The sequence below is a fragment of the Schistocerca piceifrons genome, chromosome 3 (genome assembly GCF_021461385.2).
Source record: "Schistocerca piceifrons isolate TAMUIC-IGC-003096 chromosome 3, iqSchPice1.1, whole genome shotgun sequence".
Classification (NCBI taxonomy): Eukaryota; Metazoa; Arthropoda; class Insecta; order Orthoptera; family Acrididae; genus Schistocerca; species Schistocerca piceifrons.
In genome coordinates, this window is record NC_060140.1 from 879,184,423 (window position 1) to 879,212,024 (window position 27,602).

Consider the following 27,602-nt stretch of genomic DNA (forward strand, 5'->3'; position numbering starts at 1 on the left):
ATGAGTTGAAGGTGTTGATCTACGTAGGCAGAGATACGTCCTGTGGGGGCTTGGTAACCAGCTACAATGGGGCGGCCGGGATGATTGGGTTTGTGGATTTTAGGAAGAAGGTAGGGGTGCGGGGTGTCGGTGGGGTCAGGAGGTTGATGGAGTCAGGTGAAAGGTTTAGCAGGGGGCCTAAGGTTCTGAGGATTCCTTGAAGCTCTGCCTGGACATCGGGAATGGGGTTACCTTGGCAAACTTTGTATGTGGTGTTGTCTGAAAGCTGACGCAGTCCCTCAGCCACATACTCCCGACGATCAAGTACCACGGTCGTGGAACCCTTGTCCGCCGGAAGAATGACGATGGATCAGGCAGCCTTCAGATCACGGATAGCCTGGGCTTCAGCAGCTGTGATGTTGGGAGTAGGATTAAGGTTTTTTAAGAAGGATTGAGATGCAAGGCTGGAAGTCAGAAATTCCTGGAAGGTTTGGAGAGGGTGATTTTGAGGAAGAGGAGGTGGGTCCCGCTGCGACGGAGGACGGAACTGTTCCAGGCAGGGTTCAATTTGGATGGTGTATTGGGTAGTTGGATCATTAGGAGTAGGATTAGGATCATTTTTCTTCATTTAAAAAAAAAAAAAAAAAAAAAAAAAAAAGAGAGAGAGAGAGAGAGACTTTGTTCATGTTGGGAATAAGTGTTCTCATTTGAAGACTCTGTTTCAAAGTGAAAATGTTTCCAGTGATGACTTTTTGTGTTCTAAATTTTTGACAAAATAACAACAACGATAGTATCTGAACAAGGTGAAGCCTCCCATGGTGCAGATGATGCAGATTTTGCATCAATAGAGGAAGATTTAAATACCCCGAATCAGTCAACTACAGAGGTAGGTGTTAGTCCTGTTAAGAAACCGTGGTCAGTGAAGTCAAGTCATAAGCTCTATGCATCAAGAAAGTGCAGAGAAATTACTGAAGTTATGGATGAATACACAACAGCAAAACTGAACACACTCTTCAAATTAGAAATTCCTTCAGAAGAAAATGAACCAAGCAATGTTGCACCTCTTACCAGGAATTTTTCACAAATATCAATTCAGCTGTTGAATATTGTGCATCCTACAGTAAAAAGGTGCAAGTTTAAATATTATCCCAGAGACATTTTCAAAGAAAATAATTGTGAACCACATTCCATCAGTCTCAAAGTACATGGTAGACAAATCAAGAAATGTGAGGTCTGTAAAAGGAGTCTTTGGAAGACCAGATCCCTATTTTGGTCATCCTGCAGAAGCAGCTCAAGTTCAAATAGTACAGTCATTTTATCTGGAAGATAAATGGGACTGTTCTCGGCAGAGGGCCTACAAAAAAGACACTATAACTAAAACAGTTAAAGGTCAAGAAGTTGTGAAAGTGAAGAGGTACATGACTTGCAGTATAAAAGAAACTTTTGCAATTTATAAGAGCAACTATACAACTTCACTTATTGGAAGATCAAAATTTTATGCACTACGACCTAAGTGGGTATTTCCACACCCACCTGGAGATATCTGTTTATGTGTGTACTGTGCGAATTTTGAACTTTGTGTAGGAACTTTGAATAACTTAATGCAGCATGTGACATACGACACCTTGGTTGAGCATGTGAAGTCATTAGTAGTCTGTGACGGAAAGCGAGAGACTTGTTTGTTTCAAGAATGGGGTCACTGCCCTGGAACGGGAGGACTGTCTTAAAAGACACTTGGTCTGGAAGACGTAGCACATAACTCTGCAGAAATTACTTAAGCGACATGGCAGGAAAATAAACTAATTAAAAAAACTGTTTCCTTTGACAGTTTCATTGATGAACTTGGTAACACACCAGCAACCGAAGAAATTACAACACCACACTGCAGAAGTGGAAGGGTGTGTACAGGCTAAAGAACTTGTTTAGTGATTCACCGTGATTTTGCTGATAACTGGTCTGTAATTCTCCCACAATAAGTACATGTATATCATTGGAGTAATGACCAGGTTTCAATTTTTACAGAGGTGACATATTTTCAAATCAAGACCACAGGTGTTGCAGTTATAAGTGATGACACAGGACATGACTCAGCACATGCTTTGCTAGCTACGCGCAAAATTCATCAACTGCAAACAGCGTCAGAGAAGACCATCATTATTTCTGAAGGTGCCCCTAGTTATTTTAAAAATCGTTACCAGCTGTCTGAATTGAGTTAGTCACTTGGCCGACTGACTGGGTACACAGTGCTACTAGTCATGGCAAGGGACCTTGTGATGGTGTAGGAGGCCTGCTGAAGCACCATGCTACAAAACATAATCTTTCCAGACCAAATACAGGTGCAATTCAAAATGCTGAGGATTTTACAAAAGTCGTGAAATCTTACACAGCCACAGCCCTCATTCTTTTGTCCAAAGAGGAAATCAAAGAATTCTGTGAGCAGAAAAAAGAAGAATGGTCCAAACAAACTACTCCTGTGAAATGAATTCAGAAGACACATTTTTGGATTCAAAGTGATAGGCGAACTCATATTGCATGCACTTTAAAGGGCAAGAAAGAAGAAATTTTGCTTGTTCGGCCAACGCCTCAGAAACGACAGGATAGTATTCAGATTCACAACCTGAGAGGGGGGATATTTGTGGTGTGTATGTATGACTGCGAATGACAGATTGCAGAGATTATAGACGCTAGTTATGAGTTAAATGAAATTGTAGTGAACTTTATGCTATCACATGGACAGCTGCTGGATATAGGTTCCCAGCTGAAGGACAGTAACAACGCCATCAGTGCTCACTTACTGCTCATTAGTTTTTGAAGACTGTAAGTGGTCGAAGGCACGACTGGCTAATTTCAGTACAAAACAGAGAGCACAGAAGTTGTATAAATTGAAACCTTTAGGTCTCTGGACCTTTCACATACATTTTGGAACCATTTACAATGCTTGAAACATGAGTCTTTTACTCATCTTTCAAAACTAAAATTATGTTAGATAAGGCTAGGTTTTGATTTTTATTAGATTGTTACGTGATAATGTGGTAATAAAACAGGTTTTAAATATGGCAAAAATTTCAATTGTTTATAAAACCTGTTCAACCTAAAAGTGGAAGCTCTCCTTTTCAGGTAATGTAGGACTATATGGTACTAATCAACAGAAAAAATCTAACTTTTCTGGATTGGCATTTCTGAAAAACATTTTTTTCTATAAATTATAAAAATGTTCAGAACGCTATAGTAAATGAACTTTAATAGATAAGTCCAAATGGAGGATTTCTTTGTAATCATAAAGCAATTATCTTTCAAACAAAAAAGGCAACAAAATATCTAGAACTGTTCCAGAGATACAGCATTTTTTCCAAAATTCTCAACTTCAAAATTGTATGTGCAGTGCCACCTTTGGAGGGCTGTATCTCAGAGCAGAAATTTTTTTGGAGAAAACAAAAAAATACATGTTCCTTACTTAGTCCTTTATTTTGACATATGCTAAATTCAATAACATCCAAGACTATGAAAGTAAGATTTTCTCCTAGCCTGCCTGAACTGATATGGACTATGCCATAAGCAAAATACATTATCAAATTCATTTAGTCACCACCAAATATTTAAATTCTCATCTTTATGTACCACACATCCAAAAATATAGAATATTCTATACTGATTCATAACACAGAAAACTATGTTAATACTATTTCCTCTGATGTTATGTGTCTAACAGAATTTATTATAACAATATTATGAAAATCATCTCTGCTATATGGTGAGTAGCAACTTTCCTTTCCATAACATTGTTACATTACATCCTCCATTTTCCACTATTAGAATTTATTATAATATCTGAATCAGCTGCAGAAAGGAATTGTCCTTCTTTCTGTGCATTAATTGATTCAAAATCAAATTCTATGGAACTTCTCTGATTCCTCCAATTATAAAGCTCTATTCTAAATCCATTACTTGAATTATTTAATAGTACTTCCTATATTCTGCTGTTAAATAAAACATGAAATAGTTATATGCAACACCACTTGGTCTGTAAAACAGTTCATCCGCCAGAATGCCATTAATGATTAAAAGGCCGCTGGAAAAAAAAGCCAAACCTACATCATGGAAATTTCAAATGCAAGCACTTGGAAAAGACACAAACATTCTTTTTCTTTCTTTCTTTTTAAATGGCAAACATAAAATTCAGTGTTGCATATGCTGCTGGGCTAAAATATTTGCAGAAGATAGACTTTGAGGGTGAAACAGTTGCTTCAGACAGAGTAGCGATGACAATGAATTTAAACCTTCCTGCTCTCAGGTGTCACTGACACTATTAAATTCATGAAACAAAACTTAGTTATACCTGCCAAAGTGCCTGTATATGACATAGCAACTTGGACCATAATATAATATCACTGACAAAGCAAAACTGTATTCCTTATTTTACAATATCTGTGAATACACAGGGTTAAGTGTGCATTCCCAAATTAACTGTAACACATTTTCATGGCTCGCAATTAACAATATTACTAAAAATTGTTCTAAGGTACAGAAATTACTAAATGTTTGCCATAATGCTACAAGGGTACACCTAATGGCTTTCGGATGAATGTTGTTGTTGTTGTGGTCTTCAGTCCTGAGACTGGTTTGATGCAGCTCTCCATGCTACTCTATCCTGTGCAAGCTTTTTCATCTCCCAGTACCTACTGCAACCTACATCCTTCTGAATCTGCTTAGTGTATTCATCTCTTGGTCTCCCTCTACGATTTTTACCCTCCACGCTGCCCTCCAATACTTAATTGGTGATCCCTTGATGCCTCAGAACATGTCCTACCAACCGATCCCTTCTTCTGGTCAAGTTGTGCCACAAACTTCTCTCCTCCCCAATCCTATTCAATACCTCCTCATTAGTTATGTGATCTACCCATCTAATCTTCAGCATTCTTCTGTAGCACCACATTTCGAAAGCTTCTATTCTCTTCTTGTCCAATCTATTTATTGTCCATGTTTCGCTTCCATACATGGCTACACTCCATACGAATACTTTCAGAAATGACTTCCTGACACTTAAATCAATACTGGATGTTAACAAATTTCTCTTCTTCAGAAACGCTTTCCTTGCCATTGCCAGCCTACATTTTATATCCTCTCTACTTCGACCATCATCAGTTACTTTGCTCCCCAAATAGCAAAACTCCTTTACTACTTTAAGTGCCTCATTTCCTAATCTAATTCCCTCAGCATCACCCGACTTAATTAGACTACATTCCATTATCCTTGTTTTGCTTTTGTTGATGTTCATCTTATATCCTCCTTTCAAGACACTGTTCATTCCATTCAACTGCTCTTCCAAGTCCTTTGCTGTCTCTGACAGAATTACAATGTCATCGGCGAACCTCAAAGTTTTTATTTCTTCTCCATGAATTTTAATACCTACCCTGAATTTTTCTTTTGTTTCCTCTACTGCTTGCTCAATATACAGATTGAACAACATCGGGGAGAGGCTACAACCCTGTCTTACTCCCTTCCCAACCACTGCTTCCCTTTCATGTCCCTCGACTCTTATAACTGCCATCTGGTTTCTGTACAAATTGTAAATAGCCTTTCGCTCCCTGTATTTTACCCCTGCCACCTTTAGAATTTGAAAGAGAGTATTCCAGTCAACATTGTCAAAAGCTTTCTCTAAGTCTACAAATGCTAGAAACGTAGGTTTGCCTTTCCTTAATCTTTCTTCTGAGATAAGTCGTAAGGTCAGTATTGCCTCACGTGTTCCAGTGTTTCTACGGAATCCAAACTGATCTTCCCCGAGGTTGGCTTCTACTAGTTTTTCCATTCGTCTGTAAAGAATTCGTGTTAGTATTTTGCAGCTGTGACTTATTAAGCTGATAGTTCGGTAATTTTCACATCTGTCAACACCTGCTTTCTTTGGGATTGGAATTATTATATTCTTCTTGAAGTCTGAGGGTATTTCGCCTGTTTCATACATCTTGCTCACCAGATGGTAGAGTTTTGTCATGACTGGCTCACCCAAGGCCGTCAGTAGTTCCAATGGAATATTGTCTACTCCGGGGGCCTTGTTTCGACTCAGGTCTTTCAGTGCTCTGTCAAACTCTTCACGCAGTATCGTATCTCCCATTTCATCTTCATCTACATCCTCTTCCATTTCCATAATATTGTCCTCAAGTACATCGCCCTTGTATAGACCCTCTATATACTCCTTCCACCTTCCTGCTTTCCCTTCTTTGCTTAGAACTGGGTTTCCATCTGAGCTCTTGATATTCATACAAGTCGTTCTCTTATCTCCACAGGTCTCTTTAATTTTCCTGTAGGCAGTATCTATCTTACCCCTAGTGAGATAAGCCTCTACATCCTTACATTTGTCCTCTAGCCATGCCTGCTTAGCCATTTTGCACTTCCTGTCGATCTCATTTTTGAGACGTTTGTATTCCTTTTTGCCTGTTTCACTTACTGCATTTTTATATTTTCTCCTTTCATCAATTAAATTCAATATTTCTTCTGTTACCCAAGGATTTCTACTAGCCCTCGTCTTTTTACCTACTTGATCCTCTGCTGCCTTCACTACTTCATCCCTCAAAGCTACCCATTCTTCTTCTACTGTATTTATTTCCCCCATTCCTGTCAATTGCTCCCTTATGCTCTCCCTGAATCTCTGTACAACCTCTGGTTCTTTTAGTTTATCCAGGTCCCATCTCCTTAAATTCCCACCTTTTTGCAGTTTCTTCAGTTTTAATCTACAGGTCATAACCAATAGATTGTGGTCAGAGTCCACATCTGCCCCTGGAAATGTCTTACAATTTAAAACCTGGTTCCTAAATCTCTGTCTTACCATTATATAATCTATCTGATACCTTTTAGTATCTCCAGGGTTCTTCCATGTATACAACCTTCTTTCATGATTCTTAAACCAAGTGTTAGTTATGATTATGTTGTGCAAAATTCTACCAGGCGGCTTCCTCTTTCATTTCTGTCCCCCAATCCATATTCACCTACTATGTTTCCTTCTCTCCCTTTTCCTACACTCGAATTCCAGTCACCCATGACTATTAAATTTTCGTCTCCCTTCACAATCTGAATAATTTCTTTTATTTCATCATACATTTCTTCAATTTCTTCGTCATCTGCAGAGCTAGTTGGCATATAAACTTGTACTACTGTAGTAGGCGTGGGCTTCGTATCTATCATGGCCACAATAATGCGTTCACTATGCTGTTTGTAGTAGCTTACCCGCATTCCTATTTTCCTATTCATTATTAAACCTACTCCTGCATTACCCCTATTTGATTTTGTGTTTATAACCCTGTAGTCACCTGACCAGAAGTCTTGTTCCTTCTGCCACCGAATTTCACTAATTCCCACTATATCTAACTTCAACCTATCCATTTCCCTTTTTAAATGTTCTAACCTACCTGCCCGATTAAGGGATCTGACATTCCACGCTCCGATCCGTAGAACGCCAGTTTTCTTTCTCCTGATAACGACATCCTCTTGCGTAGTCCCCGCCCGGAGATCCGAATGGGGGACTATTTTACCTCCGGAATATTTTACCCAAGAGGACGCCATCATCATGTAATCATACAGTAAAGCTGCATGCCCTCGGGAAAAATTACGGCTGTAGTTTCCCCTTGCTTTCAGCTGTTCGCAGTACCAGCACAGCAAGGCCGTTTTGGTTATTGTTACAAGGCCAGATCAGTCAATCATCCAGACTGTCGCCCTTGCAACTACTGAAAAGGCTGCTGCCCCTCTTCAGGAACCACACGTTTGTCTGGCCTCTCAACAGATACCCCTCCGTTGTGGTTGCACCTACGGTATGGCTATCTGTATCACTGAGGCACGCAAGCCTCCCCACCAACGGCAAGGTGCATGGTTCATGGGGGGAGCGGATGAATGTAGTGGTTTATATATAATGAGCTAGGAAAATACGTGAGTGTTTTATGATGAGGAATATAGTACGTAACATGAATCTACTAAGACATGGTTCTTTAGCGATCAGTATTATTCTCCAGGTATGTTTTCATACAAATGCTAACTTAATATGGTTACAATATTGGACACAAATCGTATTAATAACCCCTGTTTTTGTTTATCTTCAATAAAAATTACAAATTTAGATTATTATATAAAACAGAGCTTAATAAACAGTACTGTATTCTCTGATTTTAGCCACCTCAATGAACATACCTCCAGTTTCTGGGCAGTGAAAGTTGGGATCAAGTCCTTTGGAGCACATCTTAGTGATTTTTTCAACTTGGCCATTTGCAACATAGTCTAACAAACGGCGTAGATTAGCTCGAGTATGTAAAGCTTTTAACTGCTTCTCATCCAGGTTCAACATTTTGTACACACGTCTCTTGTACTTGAGCTGCAAATAACGAAAATTCTTTATTAATGGTTACAACAAAGACACAGAAAGCAGTATTCTGAAAATTGATTACATTCAGTTCACTCTTCTTTAAAAATATATAAGCCTAGTTCAAGTTCAATGAATAATGACTTAATTATATAAATACGTTCTTGGGAGGGAGAGGAGACAGAGAAGAACTGACGCTTCAATAGTAGCAACATTTTATAAGAAAAACTGAAACATTAACCTGCAGTGACGAGACATAGCAAGCTGTAGGGGTGTATAATTGTTGACCATCACTCTAGGACCACGTTTCTCAACCTTTTGGTCCTTTGGGACAGCACATTTCAAACTTTCGTGACATACCTACATTTGATTTTTTCCTTATATGCAAAACAGTAAACACAAAGTACATATAATACATTTCTCATTATGGAACAACTATGATACACAAATTTTACAAATTTATTACATAGACTCTTGAATAGGAACAATTTTTTATGTTCTAGATATTTTATCTGCAAAAGATTGGAAGACATTAAAAATGTCATGTCACGACACGGCGGCTGAGAAACATTGCTCTATGAGGCCATATTTCTTTTCTACATCTACATCTACATTGATACTCCGCAAGCCACCCAACGGTGTGTGGCGGAGGGCACTTTACGTGCCACTGTCATTACCTCCCTTTCCTGTTCCAGTCGCGTATGGTTCGCGGGAAAAACGACTGTCTGAAAGCCTCCGTGCGTGCTCTAATCTCTCTAATTTTACATTAGTGATCTCCTCGGGAGGTATAAGTAGGGGGAAGCAATATATTCGATACCTCATCCAGAAACGCACCCTTTCGAAACCTGGCGAGCAAGCTACACCGCGATGCAGAGCGCCTCTCTTGCAGAGTCTGCCACTTGAGTTTATTAAACATCTCCGTAACGCTATCACGGTTACCAAATAACCCTGTGACGAAATGCGCCGCTCTTCTTTGGATCTTCTCTATCTCCTCCGTCAGACCGATCTGGTATGGATAGGTTACAGTGTTGTGAGAATAGAAAACAGTGTGGGATTCAAACTAGTCCTTCGTCTCAAGCAGTCACTGTTCTGACTGACTCAAATAATTGCTTGCAAAAGGCGTAGTTCTGAATTTGAGTTCTAGTCCAGCCGACAACTATCATGTGTAATAAAGAATCCTTACACTGTACCCTCCATTACAGAGCAAAAGAATTATTCAGACTGGAGAGTGTAGGAGAGAGACGGATGACTAATATGATGTACCAGTCCACTATATGAAGTAAAGCAGTAGCTGTCCTGAGACTTGTACCTTCATCATTATTTATAGAATTTCAAGGCTTTGCTGCTTAGCAGATGCACATAATTTACATGATTCCAAACATTTCACAATACATGTTAATTTCTGCATTCAACCAAATGAAAGCTGTTCTCTGCAACTGATAATAGTGTGATCTTAGGCTCTGTACACGGTATGAAACACTCCACCATTAATTGCTTTTCCATAAAGCAAGTTAAGATGCTAGATGTTAATCAAACACTTGTTGTTGTTGTTGTGGTCTTCAGTCCTGAGACTGGTTTGATGCAGCTCTCCATGCTAATCTATCCTGTGCAAGCTCCTTCATCTCCCAGTACCTACTGCAACCTACATCCTTCTGAATCTGCTTACTGTATGCATCTCTTGGTCTCCCTCTACGGGTTTTACCCTCCACGCTGCCCTCCAATGCTAAATTTGTGATCCCTTGATGCCTCAGGACATGTTCTACCAACCGATCCCTTCTTCTAGTCAAGTTGTGCCACAACCTTCTCTTCTCCCCAATCCTATTCAATACCTCCTCATTAGTTATGTGATCTACCCATCTAATCTTCAACATTCTTCTGTAGCACCACATTTCGAAAGCTTCTATTCTCTTCTTGTCCAAACTATTTATTGTCCATGTTTCGCTTCCATACATGGCTACACTCCATACAAATACTTTCAGAAACAACTTCCTGACACTTAAATCTATACTCGATGTTAACAAATTTCTCTTCTTCAGAAACGCTTTCCTTGCCATTGCCAGTCTACATTTTATATCCTCTCTACTTCGACCATCATCAGTTATTTTGTTCCCCAAATAGCAAAACTCCTTTACTACTTTAAGTGTCTCATTTCCTAATCTAATTCCCTCAGCATCACCCGACTTAATTCAACTACATTCCATTATCCTCGTTTTGCTTTTGTTGATGTTCATCTTATATCCTCCTTTCAAGACACTGTCCATTCCGTTCAACTGCTCTTCCAAGTCCTTTGCTGTCACCGACAGAATTACAATGTCATTGGCGAATCTCAAAGTTTTTATTTCTTCTCCACGGATTTTAATACCTACTCCAAATTTTTCTTTTGTTTCCTTCACTGCTTGCTCAATATACAGATTGAATAACATCGGGGAGAGGCTACAACCCTGTCTCACTCCCTTCCCAACCACTGCTTCCCTTTCACGTCCCTCGACTCTTATAACTGCCGTCTGGTTTCTGTACAAATTGTAAATAGCCTTTCGCTCCCTGTATTTTACCCCTGCCACCTTTAGAATTTGAAAGAGAGTATTCCAGTCAACATTATCAAAAGCTTTCTCTAAGTCTACAAATGTTAGAAACGTAGGTTTGCCTTTCCTTAATCTTTCTTCTGAGATAAGTCGTAAGGTCAGTATTGCCTCACGTGTTCCAACATTTCTACGGAATCCAAACTGATCTTCCCCGACGTCAGCTTCTACCAGTTTTTCCATTCGTCTGTAAATAATTCGTGTTAGTATTTTGCAGCTGTGACTTATTAAACTGATAGTTCAGTAATTTTCATATCTGTCAACACCTGCTTTCTTTGGGATTGGAATTATTATATTCTTCTTGAAGTCTGAGGGTATTTCGCCTCTCTCATACATCTTGCTCACCAGATGGTAGAGTTTCGTCATGACTGGCTCTCTCAAGGCTGTCAGTAGTTCTAATGGAATGTTGTCTACCCCCGGGGCCTTGTTTTGACTCAGGTCTTTCAGTGCTCTGTCAAACTCTTCACGCAGTATCGTATCTCCCATTTCATCTTCATATACATCCTCTTCCATTTCCATAATATTGTCCTCAAGTACATCGCCCTTTTATAGACCCTTTATATACTCCTTCCACCTTTCTGCTTTACCCTCTTTGCTTAGAACTGGGTTTCCATCTCAGCCCTTGATATTCATACAAGTGGCTCTCTTTTCTCCAAAGGTCTCTTTAATTTTCCTGTAGGTTGTATCTATCTTACCCCTAGTGAGATAAGCCTCTACATCCTTACATTTGTCCTCTAGCCATGCCTGCTTAGCCATTTTGCACTTCCTGTCGATCTCATTTTTGAGACGTTTGTATTCCTTTTTGGCTGCTTCATTTACTGCATTTTTATATTTTCTCCTTTCATCAATTAAATTCAATATTTCTTCTGTTACCCAAATCAAACACTTACTGCTGTTGATTCCAAACACATTATTAGGATGAAACTTCCTCGCAGATTAAAACTGTGTGCCGGACCGAGACTCGAACTCAGGACCTTTGCCTTTCACGGGCAAGTGCTCTACCAACTGAGCTATCCAAGCACGACTCATGCCCCGTCCTCACAGCTTTACTTCTGCCAGTACCTCGCCTCCTACCTTCCAAACTTTACAGAAGCTCTCCTGCAAACCTTGCAGAACTAGCACTCCTGATAGAAAGGATATTGCGGAGACATGGCTTAGCCACAGCCTAGGGATGTTTCCAGAATGAAAAATTAGGATACTGGCCCGCTATCTACTTCTATAACACAGTTGCTCTCCAGGGAGATAACTCCCCGTGTTCTATTCAACTGCTGATATGTAATCATCAATACAAAGGTCAGTTTCAACATATCAGATTTTTCCCCCCAATATTGGGAACATTTTAGTTTGTGACCTCTGTATGCTTGATGCTGTGGGTCGCTCACCAATTCCATAGTTGTGTCAACTTTCATGTAACACTGATACAAGCGTAACTGGAATATCTACCCCGGATTTCTATGAGACAGCTCAAATTTGTTGATTTTGATTTATTGATCCATTTTATCAAGGCACCTGAAGATGAAGGTGTTAGTTGTAACCAATAGCACAAATAACTAACATCAGTGAATACAACGTAAGGAAAAAAATGGTTTTTGTCAATGCCGCATTTCATTGCTGGTGCTGCAGGTATCAGAAAACAGTATCACTCTTATTACTTTATCGCTGTACGTAAGATGCAATGGGTGTCATGTTAGTATTGACTAAATTTAGTGACTGGGTTGCATAGCATGCTTCAGAGATTTTTTATTGTCATTCAATAGTGTATCAGGTCCACATTTTCCATCCAAAGGCAGCATAGCTACAGGGAACGTATGATGTCCTGTCTAATAAATTTTTCAATCACATCTCTTCCAGACTCTTTACAGTGACAGAATATTCCTGTCTGTGATACAGATTTTCTAACTAACTATCACATCTGTATAATTAATGTTTTGAATTCTTGAGACTTTGTTACATGGTGTATTGTACAAGTGAAGTCATGGCAGTTTGAGTTTTTATTTATTTATTTATACAGCATAACACTATTTTTGTATTTACCTATGAAATTATACAGTTCCCAATTGTTTTATAATTCTACATACACTTGACAGCTTTCTAAATCTTCAATAGTGATCCGTGGAATATGTGTGTATATAAGCCAAGCTTTCAATTAATACAGTGTTCTTTTGCTTTATTTCTTGAATTATTGCTGCTTTGTCATTTTTGCAGTTAGGTGTGTATGTCATCCTGAATCTGTACAGTTGTTTTCTTATTTTCAGCATCACACGGGTTTAGTGTAGACAGCCACTGTATTATGCAATTAAACTTTAGTGATTCAAATAATGAGAAAAGAAAGGTATAAAGAAGTAGCTACAGACCTCCAGGTAGCCAACAGGTCCATTGAAAGGATAATCAGCAAGACGCCGCTCCTCGTCAAGAAATTTGCCTGCCTTCCCATTCACAGGAGGACAGAAGAGACCATAATTAAAGCTCTCTTTGAGTTCCTGTAATGTGAAACATTCATTCTATTAGAGAAAAGTTCTAGGGTGATATGCTATTGTAACATTTGAAGGATAGAACACTTTCATAAGCTGCCTAGCTCATCTCAAACTTTTGCATCACTTCATAGTAAATTACTTTACAGCTTTACAGAAAACAGTATGGATGTTTTTCAGTTTTTTCCTCCAGCTACCTATAAATATTGTGAACAACCTTAATGATTGTTCTTAACTACAACTTTTGTCAACTACCTTTAACAACTGCACACTTACGCATAAAACTACATTAAAATCTTTTCTATGAAATATATTTGGACATGCACATGCTGTAAAGACTCCAAAAACTGTTTGGTGTTACAGATATTAAGCAAGCAATGGCCATTAAAAAAAAATCCTCATGATATTTGTGTATATAACTTTTGGGGAAACTTTTGATTCAAAATATCAGAATTCTGACATATCATAACATTATGAAATTATGTGACCTGAATCATCTAGTTCAGTGACCCAATGTGAAAAGTGCATAGTCACTTGTCATTGCAGTTTAACTTCAGTCCCCAAGAAACAATGAAGGAAAAGTGTTCAGTACTAGGCCAGACTTCTAAAGTAAGCTTTTAGATGCAACATATTATTTCCGTTTACAAGAAACATGCGACTGAAAAGTAATTACTGCTTTGGAGACATCACATGGCATTTTTAACCTAGTAGATCATGATGCAACATCAAAGCGTGGAGCATATTATGGCCTATGAATCCCGTGCAGCTTTATTTTAGCTATTTAAGAAGTTTACTTTCTTTTCAAAATTAACCCTCATGCAAGAACAGAGTGTGATCATACTTGATGACAGGTACAATTTTATTTGTTTCCTATCAGTTTATGGTATGGAATAAACTTTCAACTGAGAATGGATTAAATGGATTTTGAAAGGCACTTCTGCACTAAGCTTTTCAAGTTACTTGTTACACCAATTAAAAAATGTTCAAAACAGTTTTCACGCCAGGAACAGAGGTGACAATGCTTGTCAGAGTCTTCTTAACCTGACAGCTGTTGCTGTTGATTTCAAATTTAGAAAATAAATTGCTTGGTGATAAAAATTTTGCAACCAGTGAGAATTTTAATGCTGTCATTTGTCATTAACAAGTGTAGAGAAGTTTGCTTCCTGCATATTACTATTATTATAATCAATGTGTTACGATGTGTTTTGTGCCTCAGCTAATCGTTCAAAGTACATTAATAGAAAATTATAAAATGTGAGATTCTGCAGGTCGTTTTTTAATGATGTTATAATCTCAAGCTTTTAGGAACATCTGTTTCTTAATCAGCAAAGAATGAAACATTGTAAAATTTAATAGTTTCCAAATTATCACATTTAGTGAATGTGAGATGCGGAAAAGGGCCAGTTACAGAAAGAATGCCAAGGTTTATAGTGACATTGATCGTAGGGAGGACTACAAAGTAAATAAGCAAAATGTATGAGGAAACAGCTGCTGTTGCCTACTGTACCTTAGCCTGTGACCTTCCCCCAGGATTTATTTATTTTGTCCTTTGTCCTGAAATTGTTGTGGATGTATTCCTACGAAAGCATCATCTGCTTATTCCTACAAAATAAATGTATTATGAACTCGCCTAGTGTGCTGCACAAGGTTTATTTTGTTTAAAATACACTGAAAGCCAAAGAAACAGGTACACCTGCCCAATATCATGTAGGGTCCCTGTGAACATGCAGAAGTGCCGCAACATGATGTAGCTTAGACTACACTAATGTCTGAAATAGTGACAGCTTGAATCCTGCAGGGCTGTCCATGTATCCATAAGAGTACGATGGGGTGGAGATCTCTTCTGAACAGCACATTGCAAGGCATCCCAGATATGCTCAATAATGTTCATGCCTGGAGAGTTTGGTGGCCAGTGGAAGTGTTTAAACTCAGAAGAGTGTTCCTCAAGTCACCCTGTAGCTATTCTGGATGTGTGGGATGTCACATTGTTCTGCTGGAATTGTCCAAGTCCATCAGAATGCACAATGGACATGAATGGATGCAGGTAATCAAACAGGATGCTTATGTATGTGTCAGAGTTGTATCTAGAAAATACCAGAGGTCCCATACCACTCCAACTGCACACGCTCCACACCATGAAAGAGCCTCCACAAGCTTGAACAGTCTCCTGCTGACATACAGGGTCCAAGGATTCATGAGGTTGTCTCCTTACCCATAAACATCCATCCACTCGATACAACTTGAAATGAGACTTGTCCAAACAGGCAACATATTTCCAGTCACCAACAGTCGAATGTCAGCGTTGACGGGCCCAGGCGAGGCATAAAGCTTTGTGTCGTGCAGTCATCAAGGATACACTGGTGGGCCTTTGGCTCTGAAATCCCATACTGATGATGTTTTTCGTTGAATGGTTCACATGCTGACACTTGTTGGTCCAGCATTGAAATCTGCTGCAATTTGTAGAAGGGTTGCACTTCTGTCACATCAAGTGATTCTTTTCAGTCGCCACTGGTCCCGTTCTTACAGGATCTTTTTCCGGTCGCAGCGATCTCAGAGATTTGATGTTTTACCAGATTCCTGATATTCATGGAAGACTCATGAAATGGTCGTACAGGAAAATCCCCACTTCTTCACTACCTTGGGGATGCTATGTCCCATCACTCGTGTGCCGACTATAACACCACGTTCAAACTCACTTAAGTCTTGATAACCTGCCACTGTAGCAGCAGTTACCAATCTAACTACTGTGCCAGACAGTTGTTGTCTTATATAGGCACTGCCGACTGCAGTGCCATATTCTGCCTGTTTACATATCTCTGTGTTTGAATATGCATGCCTATACCAGTTTCTGAAGATTAGATGGGTAGATCACATAACTAATGAGGAGGTGTTGAATAGGATTGGGGAGAAGAGAAGTTTGTGGCACAACTTGACTAGAAGAAGGGATCAGTTGGTAGGACATGTTTTGAGGCATCAAGGGATCACAAATTTAGCTTTGGAGGGCAGCGTGGAGGGTAAAAATCGTAGAGGGAGACCAAGAGATCAATACTCTAAGCAGATTCAGAAGGATGTAGGTTGTAGTAGGTACTGGGAGGTGAAGAAGCTTGCACAGGATAGAGTAGCATGGAGAGCTGCATCAAATCAGTCTCAGGACTGAAGACCACAACAACAACAACAACAACAACAACAACCAGTTTCTTTAATGCTTCAGTGTAGAATGTTTTCATGGAGATGCTGAAATAATTACATCAATACTGTTTAATGTCAGTGATATCACATTCCTATTCAACTGCAATAATAGCATGCGTCAACTGATATGATGGGGAAAAAAAGCTCTTCAGACTTGCCACTGTCATTCCTGAACTTTGTTTCATGTAGTTTTCCTTCATTCAAGCAAAACTTAAGTATCTTATATAGTGCAAGATCAGACACACATGAGGGCTGGTCTAGCACTACATCACCTCTCTTTGTTCTAGAGAGCTCAGCACATCCCATCATATTGTCCACATCCAACCACAATTGGCATCCTTCAGCTAATATTATATTGTGACCTACGCATGTACTTAAAAAATTGTAAATAACTTTAACTGGGAAAACACCTGTTGCATTTGATCTAAGATCAACACCTTCAAGTCTGAGAAGCAACCCAGACACATTTTTGTGGAGATTCTTAAACTCACATCATCTCTGGGTTTGTAGGTAAGGTTCAGTTCCATTTTGTGCTCTAATAACTTTGTAAAAAAGAGGACAGTTTGTTAGAGCTTGACATTTAGTTTGATTTTAAGATTATTAGCAATGAAGCGTGAACTGAGAAAGAACAATTATGGAACAAGAAGTTGGCTGTGGTCTCATTTTTGGAACCATCTCTGGATTCATCTTCAGTGACCTATGAAACTGTGGCATAATGTAAACGAGTTTGAATGGTGGGTTCAGTAACAGATTGTAAATACCACTAAAATGTTCTAAACCACAAACATTCTCCATGAAATCTGAAAGCTTTTGGGTTATATCATCAAGAGAAGGCAACATTATGCCTGTGAAATTTTTACTCAATGTAATGAAATGTGGGCTAGAAAAAACTGACTGCTGATGGACAACTGTCTTAAATAATGATATAGTAGACAAAGACAAGGCGTTGCAAAAGTTGAAAGATAAATTTATACCAGAGAAAGTGCTAGCATCTATGGTAAGCTGATGAATTGTGGAGGAAATAAATGTGAAGGAAACAAGACTTGCAGGTTACAGAGGAGAGGCTGTGATAAATTTGGCAAACTGTAAAAATGCATTCTTGTTCCAAGAGTGAGACGTTGAAAGACTAAGACACTGGATTTATATTTGGGAGGGGGCCACAGTCTGCCTCCACTTTTACTGACTTCGAATGTTACAGCACTGTAACATCTAACTCACAAGTCTGTGTTTGCGACTGGCAATGAGAAAGTGAGTTGTGGCACATAAGATATAGAGTCCATTGAACCAGCTAAAACATCTAGCAATGAGAACTATGGGATCACAGATTCCAACAGTGACAATGCCAATGTTGTCATACAGTCTAACAGTGATATTGCTAAGGTTGTAACTCTATTTGAGGAAGGAATTATTAATCGATTAGTAAACGTCTGCGTTTCATATATCAGAAAGATCAAAATGGCAGTCAAGTTTAACAGTTGTTAACAACAATCTGGTGAAGCGGATAAAAAAATGGCCTTGTGTTTGAGGAAGTTGGGTAAATCTGACCTAATAAAACGAAAATGAATTGGCGATTGAAAAGCGAATCCGGAACCTTCGCCTTGTGCTTATCAGGGAAGTAAATGCAACATATTTCTTGAATACAGATTTAAAGACCAGTCAGCATCAGGCCACGTGGTGTTATGAGAGAACAGACAAAAGGCGTACTTGGTTGCTGAAAGTATCGCTGTTGAGCAGCCTCGTAATGTAAACTGTATGCAGAAGTCACTACGTTATGGAGATGATCACGGTCGTTAGAATTCGACGAAAATGGTAGGGCGGTAGCGGAGTAGGCGGAGCGGGTCCTGTATTTCTCCCTGGTGGTCGTTAATCACGTTCCAAACTGCGCCTGTCGCCGCAAACATTACATCCACCTCAATCACCCAAGTGCTATATATCAATATAATCCCTTACGGTGTACCTTGATTACAGGTTTCGTTCCAGGCCCCCAGTTCGTGTAAACGGCCGAGATTTCAGCCATTTCTACTTCGCTCCGCATGATCCCTGGTAGGTTTACGATTTGGTCAACGGGGAACACGGCACTGCCTACCCTGCCTTAATGGCAAATATCAGCACTTTCCCCTCTATATTTCCACAGTGAACATCACTGAGATTTCGCAACAATGACAACTCTGAGATACTGCTTTTATTTTCGTAACAGGCGATGTTCCGCTATGAGGCATGCACTATTTATTGTGGCGGATAGGGACAGGGCCATAGGCTACGAGAGCTTGGCGAGACAGGCCACCTCCAAAGACTTTCGATTTTGAAAACTTGTTATAAATGTTAGAATGAGAAATCATTTTTTTTACAAAATACTGTTTTGAAATGCAAGTTTTTTAAAACATAAGTTCTTATAATCACAACACTAAAACCACAACAACATTTAATGTAAACAACAGGTGCAGTCGTATCTGTCGCTGTAGCGTAAACAGTTCTGCTCGATAAATATCGGCACAAGTTGGTAGTCTTCGTGACACTGCGTTATGTTTTCAAGTGCTGCCAGAAGCAACCTTCAAACGGTTACATTGTAGCTGCTAGGTGAAATGTGTCAAGTATTAGGTAATAAAACATTTAACGATGAATTACAATCAAGATATTCCTGGCCCGTCGAGATCACGTCCAATTCCGACTTCCCGAAGAGTTAGGAAAAAACAAGGTGGTACATGAGACACTGAGTTATGTTTAATTAGTAACTATTTCGTTGTCATTTCTTTTCATTACCATGAAGAACCACATGTGATATGAAACTACACAAAATGTAACATCTTATTTGAAGGTGAGTAACAATCGCCGAGAGTGTTGCCCAAATTTATTAATATTTAAGTTAGTAAAATCAGATATTTCAATCACTTTTTTTCTGTGAACACTTAGCATGTGCAACTCACATAATGTTTTTTATTCATTGTGGAATACCAACAGTTTTACTTTTGCTAGAGTGCTGAAGGATCGGTAAATTGTGCATGTAGTAGCAGACAAAGCAAGAGCAGAAAACAAAAACTCTATATGTTTCTCAATCATATCATGATAGATTTATAGGTATTTTGACTCTCACAGAAAAAAATCGTAACATAACGTTGCTTTAGATAAGAAATTATCGAATATTATAATAGTTCTGGGCAGATTTAGCTCAGGAAGCACTTAGCTTTACCGAGCTGTAAATTATCTAGTACATATGTCACAGGATATTCTTGTGACTAGTTTAGGTAAGAGAAATACTGGTACACGTCCATATGTATGATAAGTGTAGAAAATTGCATATTAAACGTAATCAGTATTGTGATTTGAGAAATCCCATGAAACACAACTTATAATAATGGTAGATACTTATACTGCCTTCGTTCCCAAACCCAAATCGAGAACGTCGTTTTTACAAAAAAGAAGAGACTGTTGGAGAATTATTCGGTCGTGTTTTATGTCGGAATCTGTCTTTAGTTACGACTATTTAACTTCGTAGCGGGGTACGACTTAAACTAATGCATACTCTGAATTGTCAAAACAAACTGCAGTATAACATTTCCAGTGTTGAGATGTCTGTATGAGCACACTCCGAAAGTCAATATGTTATTAAAAACTATATATTTTTTTTTTGGAAAAACTGGCGAAACGTACCCTTTGGTGTTCTTCGTGATGAAGACAACAAAGCTGCTGTGAAAGTGATCATTAACGCAAAGCGGAATGTATACGGTACAGCAAGTGGTGTTTGTGTAACCAAACAATGCTCCACGAAGCTCTGTGTTTAGCTGCGACGGGGAATTTGATTCCACTAAGCTAGGGTACGTCTCGTAGGTCACTTGACAACAATAGTTCGAAGGAGCCCATAAAGAAAGTTGCCACGGCACTGTTTGATCCGCAATACACCAGCGTTCTTTGAAGGTAGGCCGACTTTGAAGGTAGCCCGACAAATGGCTAATCGAAAGGTTTTGAGAAATCATTGAAAATCACTTTTAGAAGTGTATGAGAATTCTGTAATGAATAAGAGCTCTGTACTCCATTCCAGAGGGAGGCGCAACTGCCCCTTCTTGCGGACGCATATGGGGGGAAGGATGTTTACCTATCGGCTCGAAAGGATGCCACTTTTAAACCATGCGTGCGGCGTGCGCGTAGTTTGTAAGCAGCTATGGCACAAATTACGACACAGAAGAAACAAGATTTCGCGGGAAGAACATTATAAAGATGCTTATGTTCAAACACTCTCTAAGTTACTTATTTCTCACTGATACACATAACACGAGACGTCGCCATGCTACTACATTGCTGAGGGTTTTCTTTTCCCCTGCAGTTGAAGAAAAAATATTTTCATGGAACTAATCAGGAAATTAGAATGTACGTGTATACATCACAACATTAGAGTATTTTAAAGACGTATTTCATGATTTTCTATGATATAAACACACTTCTCATAATGATATAAATCTCACAAAGACAGTGTATTCTGGAAGAGTTTGTCTTTTTTATCTAATCAGAATAATCGTCAATACATTCTTCCCAGGCTGAGAATTAATGTCCATTACATATTAACTTACAGCAACTCTTGCCGTGGTTTTGGTTTTCTGCTCCCAGAAGAGGATCTAGTTTTCTTCTGTCTTGGTTATCCTACTCCAGTGATGACCTCACAGCAGATTTGATAAGTGAGGGCAAGTGTCTCTTGGCGGTGCAGAGGTTTTTTTTTTTCTTTTTCCACAGAATGCCATCCATTCTTTTCATAGCTTGCTTGAGATATTGCAACCATATTTTCTGACTCAGCACTGTCTGTCTCCTACTCAATATCTGAATTAAAATTAATCTCAGAAATGTTCTTTTCGCTCTAGGACTAATTATTTATCTCTTATTCGTTTGCACAATGATCTACATAGGATGACATGTGTTCACCATTTTCGAATCTATAATGTATTCCCACAGTTCAGTGGCTAAGGTGGCTGCGTTATCACAACGCAGGGTGTTTTTCACACAGGCACGAGAAGACACACCTCTACTCAGACAATGTGTGAAACTGGGGAACTCACGCGTTGTTGCGAGGAGGTAAAGTTGGTTGAAAGGCATATGGAAAATCACAATTGTACATTTTATCCAACGATGCTACCAACGTATGAAAACTACAGCGGAGTACATTTTACCCCAAGAGCGTGCTTACAAGTTAATAAATGTGTAGTATTTTACATCTCGGGTGCCGACTTGTTCTAATGAGTTCAGATAAAATACTCTGGGAGGTGCTGGAATGTAGTTCCGGCCGAAATTAAGCCGTGCTGCTACCCCTCTTCCGATTTCGAAGCCTTCCGTCGGTCCCCGTCTCTAAACCAACGCTGTTGTCACACAATCCTTTCAACAATGCCATTTCGTCCAAGTAGCACCATAAACAAAAGACTATTACCGAGCAGACGTTTATCGCTAACCTGCAATTGGTTTCCACAGCTCCCGTCTGCAGATCTCGCTCACGTCCGACAATGGAGTTCTTGGGTGCTACTTCGCGCGAGCCGGGGTCTGAAAGTTCCGCGAGCGGGTGCTGGAACAGTCGTACTATTTGACTGGGCTTTCAGTTTCTGCCCAGTGGGAACTTGAGCGAGACTCTTATGGTGGTGGAAGAAAAGCAAAAACGATGGAAGGGATATGTAATTTGCTTGACCCCTCCAGCCAGCACTTTCGCTTCTCCCGAGTTTTATTTGGTACTATCTGCTGTGTAAGCAAAATGTATTCAAGAATAAACTTTCCCTTGCTTAGCAACAATATTACGGGAGTCGCTGTGTTATAAGCAGTTGTACTGTGTTCATCCAAGTTGAACCCTTGCGTACACAAACGTATGTTCTGCCGTTGGTCATCGTCTGTACTTCACAGGCATCTGGTGTTGTACGACCACTAGAAGTAGGCCTCGCTTATGTTTTAGGTGGTTAGTTGTTAATCTAGCGCGGATGAGTTTGACCAAAGCTAGGGAATCGTTTTGTTAGCCACAGTGCTACACGTTTAAAACATAATTTTTGTACCGTATAGGACCTCAAACAGCTTGCTTTGTTGTGCTTGCCGTATGGACTTTTCATTCGCACGCGTGGGGTAAAATATGGGCCAAATATCTCACGAAATAATCGTCAAACGAAAACACATGCACTGACAAAGCGCTGACGCATGTTGTCAGGGGTTGTCGGTGGATCACGATAGCAAATATCCTTCAACTTTCCCCACAGAAAGAAATCCGGGGACGTCAGATCCGGTGAACGTGCGGGCCATGGTATGGTGTTTCGACGGCCAATCCACCTGTCATGAAATATGCTATTCAATACCGCTTCAACCGCACGCGAGCTATGTGCCGGACTTCCATCATGTTGGAAGTACATCGCCATTCTGGCACGTAGTGAAACATCTTGTAGTAACATCGGTAGTACATTACGTCGGAAATCAGCATACATTGCACCATTTGGATTGCCATCGATAAAATGGGGGCCAATTATCCTTCCTCCCATAATGCCGCACCATACATTAACCCGGCAAGGTCGCTGATGTCCCACTTGTCGCAGCCATCGTGGATTTTCCGTTGCCCAATAGTGCATATTATGCCGGTTTACGTTACCGCTGTTGGTGAATGACGCTTCGTCGCTAAATAGAACGCGTGCAAAAAATCTGTCATCGTCCCACAATTTCTCTTGTTCCCAGTGGCAGAACTGTACACGACGTTCAAAGTCGTCGCCATGCAATTCCTGGTCCATAGAAATACGGTACGGGTGCAATCGATGTTGATGTAACATTCTCAACACCGACGTTTTTGAGATTCCCGATTCTCGCGCAATCTGTCTGCTACTGATGTGCGGATTAGCCGCTACAGCAGCTAAAACACCTACTTAGGCAACATAATTTGTTGCAGGTCGTGGTTGACGTCTCACATGTGGCTGAACACTTCCTGTTTCCTTAAATAACGTAACTATCCGGCGAACGGTCCGGACACTTGGCTGATGTCCAGGATACCGAGCAGCATACATAGCACACGCCCGTTAGGGATTTTGATTACAATAGCCATACATCAACACGATATCAACCTTTTCCGCAATTGGTAAACGGTCCATTTTAAGACGGGTAATGAATCACTAAGCAAATACCGTCTGCACTTGTGGAATGTTACGTGATACCACGTTTGTGACTATTACAGCGCCATCTATCACAAAGCGAAAAAAGTTGTCCAACTAAAACATTCATATTTCTTTACGTACTACACGAATATGTAATAAATAAATGGGGGTTCCTATTTAAAAAAAACGCAGTTGATATCCGTTTGACCTATGGCAGCGCCTTCTAGCAGGCCAACCATAGCGCCATCTGGTTTCCCCCTTCAAGCTAGACCAGTTTCATTCTTTGTAGTTTTTTTCGTTTGACGCTTATTTCGTGAGATATTTGGCCCGGTCACGATCAATGGACCACCTTGTATATACTGTAGCACTGTGACCTCCCGCGTACCTTACGTCTAACTGTCCCTCCTTGTAACAATGTGTAAGTTGTCCAGTTTAACACATTGTCTTTTTAGTAGGGGTGTGTCGTCTAGAGACTGGGTGAAAAATACCCACGTGTGTGATAATGTAGCCAGTGTACTTTCGGAATAGACTGCAGGTTCGAACACGATGAAGTCATGGCATTCTATGCAAAACATTTTGTAAACAAAAATGAGATAAAATAATGAGTCAGAGTGAAAATGACCCCATTTCAGAGAGCGATTATATTTAACACAGATACTGAACAAGAGATAAGAGTCCGTACAGGATACCTTGGCCTATGTGCAGTGACCAATTTTCTTCCAAAGCACTAGGCAAGTTCATTCGTTTGTTCGGATGGGGAGGCCGCCATGTTTGCCGGCTTTCGGCCGGTCGGCGACGACAGAATCGAGTCGCACACGCCTTGCAGTCTTTCTCAAACGGGTTTACAGAAGCTGTTGGGTAAAGAACACTCATTTTTTTGCATTACTTATACCTTTACATGTCAGCTTCGAAATGACGTGCCCATCTTCGTTAACGGTAATTGTGATATTTGCATTTAAGTAAGACACTGTCCGAAATTCGATAAAGTTTACAATGAAAAGTAGGGGGCGCTATGACTACATAATATGTTGCTGCGTAATAAATTTAGTTAACGTATTGAATTTTTCTTTAGACTTGAGTGGAGGTCTCTATCTGTTACTTATCTCGAGAAAACTGATCTGATGTAGCACTCCCATTTGTGATCACGCGCGCCAGTGATAAAGCCAGAATGCAATATCCACAACTTTCTTCATGTTTCATAAACCGTTTGAGGTATCAAAATGAGATTCTGCTACATGGTAGCATACAAAGAGGACAGTATTTTGCCATAAGATTATTATGCAAAATTTCAGTGTCTACCGTGTTATTCCTCTAACGACAGACTTTTTTGATGAAAGAATGTAATTTTAAGGGCCATCGATAGCTGTGGCTTTTGGAATAACATAAGTGAAGACATTACACATTTATTTTTGTTCTGAGTATGTACTTTTTAATAAGCTACTGACCTTACTTTTCTTCAGTTCCTCACCGTATAAACTTAATAAACCACTGTTTCAGAATTCTCTTGCAGTGCTTCAGCACAACAAGTAAGTGAGGTGATATTTTGTAAACTCCAGTGTATTTTGGCAGAATAATCAAATGTTAACATGGCACAAGAGAAATGTATGTTATATTCTAAATTCGCCACTTATGACACTTATCTGAAAGTTACAAATTGTTAACAAGCCACCGCAAGCTCCCCCATCCCAACCTCCCACTACTGCCATCCCCACCCGTGCCCTGCTTACTGCGCATCTACCGCCACGCACTCTACATAGTCGCGGTTCAGAGGACGTGGCTCCAACATCTCAACAAGCTTAAAGGGAAGGATGGCACTCTATGGGAAAAATCTGCACCAGCAAGTAACACTGGCCCTCACTTACGGAATCCACTGTGAGGTCCATTATTGCAATCGAAGAGCCAATACGGAAGAAAGGTGGATTGTCTTCTGAGAGACGCTAAGAGTCGCCTCAGAAAAAGGACAGGAAAACCAAAAATACGTGCAAGACGTGCTGCAGGTTAATGTGTGAGGAACATTCATTTTCGGTTAGTGAAGAATGTGTCGGCATTGGTTCTGATTAGATATAAAAGACAAATTCTGCAGAATGCACTGTCATTCTGAGATTCAATTCCTGTAATTATGAGAAGTCACTGTTTGTTTACATCCTAGGAAATCAATAAATACATCTTTAAAACACTAATGTTCTGGTGTGTACAAGTACATTCCTGAAATTGTTACTAAAAATATTTTTTTTTTTTCCTAATTGGGGTTAAAAACACTCCCCGCGTGTGATAACGTCATAAAAATGGGCGCGCATGTACACGGGCTAAATGCGCTGGTAACTGGTGGGTTAGTTTCATAGTGTGTGTTTCAATGTATTTAATAAAATAAGACGTGAAACGAAAAACGAAGCTCAAATAATCACACCATTTCATCTGATATTAATTTCCTGTCAGGAAACGCCTTAAGTAAAAGTTCTGCATCGTATTCCGAAAAATGTGCAGCTGATTTTGGTGCCAAATGTAGCAGATAGATAGATGCAGAGGAGCAAGTTAACGAACTAGCTGCTTTCCAATTGCAGGTGAAAGAACTGAGGAGAGCATTGACACAGCTTCCCGTTTAGCCATTTTTAAATTTCTTTCATGGTATGGGTTAAAAGATGCTTAGCTAAAGTGTTCAGACGTCCGGATTTGGGAGGAATACTTCTGAAGCAAACGTCTCTTGTACAGTACCAAATTGGAGCACAAAACTACCTGGATTCTTATTTCTTAGGGCGCCTATTTTTAGGGAGCCTATTCAAATATTCTTTCATTTGTTTTCGCGTTTGCTTTTGGTCAGTACAACAAATAAGGGTTCCACTTTGCACAAAACTTTTCCACAACTGACCCTTGGTGTCCTTTCTTTTGATATGTCTGTGCCAATGACGCCAACTACTTCATACATCTGCAATAGCTGACCTAATGACATGCTATGTACTTTATCATGTTTTAATGTATTTGCCATGCCATGTACTTTCTCGATGTTTTAATGTATTGTTGCATCTCTAGAACATCGAGATAAGTACAGCCGCCTTTGAATTACAGGGCCCATTTCTTAACTGTTGAACATGAGGAAACAGATTCATTCACCTCTTTGAATGAATTATGCAAAACTACCATAAAAACAATTTCGCTGATGAAGTTGGCACTCTGTTTACGTTGTTGTGCAATATACAAATACCCTCAGAAAAAAAGAACGCAACACCTTATCTGTTCCAGCCAGAGAAATTTTCTCATTATTATCACTACTACCAACGCCATCAAGGATTACCCTATCCCTGGTTTGTGTTGCAATCAAGTATTTTACTCCGGCCATCTTTTCTTTGATCATCTTTTCTCTGGCTTTCTTTCTTGTTTTGGCTTATTCTTCAGCAGTGAGTTTTGTGTTATTATTTCTCGTATTATTCTTACATAGGCTTTCCATTTATTCGTACGTTTCTCCATTTCTTCTTTCAGATTAAATATTTTTAATGCTTTCCTGATATCTTCATTTGCATTCCTAACAAGTATAATGTAGCCAGCCACTGCTCTCAGAAATATCATCTCTGCACTCTCTATCCTTCTGATATGTCGTTTAGTAAATGTCGAACACTCACACCAATACAATTACTCTGGTACCGCCTTTACCTTGAGCGGTGTATGTCTCCTGCTAGTTTTAAAACGCTGTTTGATGCTGCTATAGAAAATGTTATTTCTATAGCTTCGTACTCACTATCTTGTAGCATCGTCCCATATCATTTTTGCTGCTGATAACATCAAATAGGTAGAATAAACAAACAAATTATTTGATGCCTAAGTACTATCACACCAAAGTTAAAAGAAAACAATCCGAAGACTGGTTTAAATCAGCACTTCACGCTACTCCATCCTGTGCAAGGCTCTTCTCTCCCAAATAACTATTGCAGCAGACATTCATTTGAAACTCAATACTGTACTC

General features: G+C 39.6%; 1 protein-coding gene across 1 annotated transcript in view; it reads right to left on the minus strand.

The window, feature by feature from the left end:
* LOC124789145 (SH3 and multiple ankyrin repeat domains protein 3) overlaps nt 1-27,602 on the minus strand; it is a 192,524-nt gene that overhangs the window by 79,839 nt on the left and 85,083 nt on the right. The window contains 2 exon segments of the mRNA XM_047256439.1: nt 8,152-8,332; nt 13,254-13,379. Of these exon segments, the coding sequence (XP_047112395.1) occupies nt 8,152-8,332; nt 13,254-13,379 (307 nt within the window).